A 5,600-nucleotide genomic window follows, 5' to 3' on the forward strand; every position below is an offset into this window, starting at 1 on the left:
ATATATATATATATATATGTGTGTGTGTGTGTGTGTATACATATATATATATATATATATAGAGAGAGAGAGAGAGAGAGAGTAGATGAAAGGTAGTGTTAGCAGGGAAGGTGCTAACAGTGAGCAGGACTAGAAAGGTCTCCTGAAGATGGTGGGATTTGACCTGACTCAAAGATAGTCAGGAAAACTGAATTGGAGGAAAAGAAGTAAATTTTAGTTATGAGGGAGAAGCAGGGTTAAGGCAGTATTGGGTTTGTTTTCGTTGTTGTTGTGTTGATTTGTTTCTTCCTGAAGAAAACAGAGAGGCCAGTGTGACTGGTTATTGAGTGCGTGGAGGAAAGCAATGGCTAAGAAGCCTAGAAAGGTAGTAAGGGACAGAAAACACTTTGAATGCCAAGCAGAAGACAATGTCTTTAACTTTGAGGGTAACCATGGGTTTTATTAAAAGTAAATTGACAGGGGTTTATCTATACTTTAATAAAAATAATTTTTGCAGCTAAGGGGAAGGTGTATATTTGTTGTTTCATTTTTTTATATTCTGGATAATTTCCTTGAATAATTAAATATAGTAATTAGATTGTTTTCTATTTTACATGTTCCCAAACTTAAATGCTTTGGAAGATGCTGTTGTATTTGAAGTCAGAGGTCTTGGGTTTAAATTCTAGTTCTGCATCTTACTACCTGTGTGACACTGGACACAATATTCTTTCTTTCTGTAATTTTTTTCCCTTTTAGCCTGATTATATGAAGCCTGGAGCATCTAGGTGGTATCGTGAATAGAGTTCTGGTTGTGGAGTAAGGAAGACTTGATTTCAAATCCAATACTTGGACATTAGCTGTATGACCTTAGGCAAGTCACTTAACCCTGTTTGCCTTAATTTCTTCATCTATCAAATGAGCTCATGAAGAAAATGGCAAGCCATTACAGTGAAATTCCCCAGAAGGGGTCACATAGAGTCGGATATGAATGAAATGGTTAAATAACATATGTGGAGCCTAAGTCCTTTGACTTATTTACTTTTACCATCTTTCTGTAAGTCTGAGATTTTCTCTGAAATCAGGACAGTCCCCAGGCAGATGTGGAGAAACACCTTGGACAAGATGGTATCAATATGAAGTAGGGACAAAATTGTGAAACCATTGACTATTCATTTTGTTGCAGCACCATCAGATAACCTCTAGGACTTCTCCTTGCCCTCATCCAAATTAAAGGTTCAGTGGAGTCTTTGAAAATTATAGACTTTAGTAAACTATGTTATGTCAGAAATTGAGAGCCATATATGATCATTGTACACTGAAGCATAATCTATTTGAGAAAAGTCAACATGGTTCTATATGAAGAAGAGAAGGAAACAGGCATTTATTAAGCACCTACTACATATTGGATTCTGTGTGAAGTACTTTACAAATATCTAATTTAATCTTCACAATAACTTTGTGAGAAAGATTATTATTATGATTTCTATTTTATAGTCAAGGAAATTGAGGCAAATAGAAGTTAAGTGACATGGATAAGATCACACAACTATTAAGAGTTTGAGGCTGGGTTTGAATTCATGACTTCTTGAATCAAGGTGTAGTACTCTATCCACTGTATTGCTTAGTTGAAAAAATGTGAAAACTCTATCATTATTCTTAGGTTTGTAAGGATATTCTTAAGAAGATCTCATCTGTAAAATTTATTTGAAATTTTGGAAATAATTTGACAGAATCCTATGTCAAAGGAAATAAAATTAAACTAAAGGGAATGAGAAGAATGTTTGGTCAAGGACAGGGAGATATCTAAATTGAAAATAGGAAACATTAATACTTATCTGGAAGAAGTAGGGAAAGTGGGACTCCCTGGGGATTCATGCTAGGTTGGTTCTAAATAAATATTTTCATCAGTGATTAGAGGAAGGAAAAGATACTGAAATCTCCAAGTTGGCAGGTGATCATTTTCTTATGTCATGAAATACTAATACACAGGCAATAGATGTGAGAATAACTTCTTACCTGGGGCATGCTAAGGAAAATGACATGTGCTTCATAAGCAGAAGATTTAAGGACTTGATTTAGATGTCAGATGCCAAAACATTTGACAAAGGTAGGAAAGGTAGGAAAAAGCAACAGAGCACAGAGAATTAGTAGCAATAGTTGGAAGTTGAGGGAAGAGTTTTTGGAATAAGTAAAAATGAGTTTCTTAAAATTCAGACACTGATACACTGTTGGTACAACTATGAACTGATATACAACCATTCTGGAGAGCAATGTAAAACCATGCCCAAAACTACGCATTCCCTTTGACACAGTAATACCACTTTTACATCTATATCACAAAGAGATCAAAGAAAAAGGAAGAGAATGCATATGTATAAAAATATTTACAGCACTTCTTTTAGTAGTGGCAAACAATTGGAAACTGAAGGGATGTTCATCAACTCGGGAATGGCTAAACAAGCTGTGATATATGGAAGTAAAGGAATATTATTGTATCATAAGAAATGAAAGCAATATATTTTAGAAAAACCTGAAAGACTTATATGAACTGAGGAACAGTGAAGGGAGCAGAACCAGGAAAACATTGTATACAGTAATACATATATTATACAATGATCACCTGTGAAGGACTAAACTATTATCATCAGTGAAGGAATCCACGATAACTCTTAAGGCATGCATGATGAGAAATGCTATCTACAGCCATAGAAGGAACTGTCAGAATCTGAGTGGAGATTGAAGCATATTATTTTTCAGTTTATTGACTTCATGACTTTTTTCTCATATGTGCAATATATGTCTTCTTTCATCACATGAGGAATATTGAAACATGTACTGCATAACTTTATGGGTATAACTTCTATCACAGTATTTACAGTCTCAGGGAGAGAGGAAAAGAGGGAAGGAGGGAGAGAATCTGGATCTCAAAAACATCAGAAAACAATTGTAAAAAAATATTTCTCTATGTAATTTTTAAAATAGCAAAAGAAAAAAAGAAGAAAGCAGTTTATTCCAGTGTTCAGACTTTGCATTAGATCCTGAAGCTTGTTTCACTATTTTATTTGGAAATTAAATTTCCATTATAACAAAATAAAGAATACTTTTAAAAAATGAATTTCCTAAAACTTAGAGCTGTATAAAAATTTAATGAGCTCAATGGGGTTGAAGGCAGTACTGAAATGCTGATCCATGGAAATGTTAAAAGAATAGATCATTGCCTACTAGAAACATTAGGAAGCTACTCCTATGTGTTATAAGAGCATAGGCAAAACATCCTCTACAGTTCCAAACTATGCTAGTCCCTCAAAATTGATTTTGTTGAGTTGTGTCAGCCATTTTATGACTGCATTTGGGGTTTTCTTGGCAAAGATACTGGAATGATCTGCCATTTCCTTCTCGAATTCTTTTTATGGGTCAAACTAAGGCAAACAGGGTTAAGTACCTTGCCCAGGTTCATAGATAGCAAGTGGCTGAGGCCAGATTTTAAATCATGAAGATGAGACTTCCTGACTCTAGACCCGGTGCTCTATCCATTGAGCCTTCTAGTTGGCCTAAACCCTCAGATGCAAGAAATATGCAAGCCTCCTTCTCCTTTTAAGATGAAATATCCTTGGTTGCTTTGAATGATGTTCTGATGGCCTGACTTAAAACTTCTCAGAATCTTGGCCATTTTCTTGTGAATATGATCCATGAGTTTACCAGAATATTTCCTTCTGATAATTCAAATAAATTATGCTATAAATACAGCCCTCTAAGTCACCTTCTTTTAATCCTCTCTCCTTCACCTTCTAACAAAATACTTATTGAACAAATCAAAGGTAAAAAAATAATAGCTAGATCATTCATAATAAATGAATGAACACCATATTCCTCAGTGTATGGAAATGAGACTTTTTTTCTTCCTTCACTCTAGGTCATTCCCCAGAATCATCTTCCTTTGGAGAACCTCACCATGGTCACTGAATTCCTGTTGCTGGGCTTTTCGAACCTTAACAAAATGCAGTTTGTTCTCTTCGGTGTCATTCTGTGCCTCTACCTGGTCATTCTGAGTGGAAACATCACTGTTATCACTACAATCTGCTTAGAGCACAGCCTCCACACCCCTATGTACTTCTTCTTAAGTGTCCTTTCTGTCTCTGAGACATTCTATACTTTTGTCATCCTACCCAAGATGCTCCTCAACCTCTTATCTGTGCTCAGGACAATATCCTTCATCAGTTGTGCCATCCAAATGTTCTTCTTTCTTGGCTTTGCCACCACCAACTGCCTGTTGTTGGGTGTGATGGGTTATGACCGCTACACGGCCATCTGTCACCCTCTGCGCTACCCAGTCCTCATGAGCTGGTGGATCTGTAAGTTGATGGCAACCACTTGTGGTGTGAGTGGCTTTCTGGTTTCCATGATAGGAACATTTTTGGTCTTCACCCTCCCCTTCTGCAACTCCAACAGAATTAATCACTATTTCTGTGACATCGCACCTGTTATTCATCTTGCCTGTGGAGACCCCTATATCAATGAAGCAATCATATTCTTTGGTGGAGTGGTGGTACTTGTCGTACCTTTGATGTTCATCTGTATCACCTATGGCTTCATTATCAGAACTATCCTGAGGATCCCATCCACTGAAGGGAAAAAGAAAGCTTTTTCTACCTGTGCTTCCCACCTCACAGTGGTTGTAATCCACTATGGATGTGCATCGTTTGTCTACTTGAGGCCCTCATCCAGGCATACATCAGACAAGGACAAACTGGTGACAGTGACTTACACCATCTTCACTCCTTTATTGAATCCTATGGTTTACACTCTCAGAAACAGGGAAGTCCGGGTAGCCATTCAGAAGGTGATGAACTGGAGAGGATTTTCTCCTAAAATCATATAACTTAGATATTATAGAATTACATGCAAAAAATCTATAAGTTACACATATAGTCATAAATATGGTTCAGGTGCTATTATTTGGGCTTGGTGTTTCTCAAAACTGTGTAGAATTTCCCCCCTCTCGTCAGTTGCTACAAGGAGGATCAAGGGAAAGGTGTACCACATATTGTCAGATCTATCATTGGAGGAAATATATTCAACTACCTAATTATCCACTAGATTTAGAAATTTATTAGAATGGTCTTTAAAACAAAACAAAACAAAGGAAAAAATCCTAACTTTCCACCTTGGAATCAATATTATGTATTGGTTCCAAGGCAGAAGAACAGTAAGGACTAGGCAATGGGGGTTAAGTGACTTGCCCAGGGTCACATAGCTAGGAAGTGTCTAAGGTCAAATTTGAAACCAGGATCTCCCATCCCTAGGGCTGGCTCTTAATCCACTGAGCTACCCAGCTGTCCCCTTAGTATGGTCTTTTATGAAGTGATTGCTATATTTTAGCTCTCCTTTGAAACATTTCTTTGTCAATGGAGTGTAGGCACAGGGCAAATATTCTTTAAGAAATATAATTGCAGTTATCTTGGAAAATCATTCTCATTATAGGCTCAACCATTACTGGTAAACTGACTTTACATATGCAGGAATGGTACCAAGAACTGTTGTAAGACCCAGTGGATGAATATTCTCACACACACACAAACTCTCTCTCTCTCTCTCTCTCTCTCTCTCTCTCTCTCTCTCTC

The 5,600-nt window shown here is 36.8% G+C and overlaps 1 protein-coding gene across 1 annotated transcript; it reads left to right on the forward strand.

Annotated features, from left to right (window-relative positions):
- Positions 1-3,892: 3,892 nt before the first annotated feature.
- On the forward strand, positions 3,893-4,858 carry LOC123254866 (olfactory receptor 10R2-like; the record flags this gene model as incomplete). The annotated part of the gene is made up of 1 exon (XM_044683772.1): positions 3,893-4,858. A coding segment is annotated over one exon (966 nt), but the record flags the coding sequence as incomplete, so codon positions are not given.
- Positions 4,859-5,600: the final 742 nt, after the last annotated feature.

The sequence above is a fragment of the Gracilinanus agilis genome, unplaced genomic scaffold, assembly GCF_016433145.1.
Source record: "Gracilinanus agilis isolate LMUSP501 unplaced genomic scaffold, AgileGrace unplaced_scaffold34290, whole genome shotgun sequence".
Classification (NCBI taxonomy): Eukaryota; Metazoa; Chordata; class Mammalia; order Didelphimorphia; family Didelphidae; genus Gracilinanus; species Gracilinanus agilis.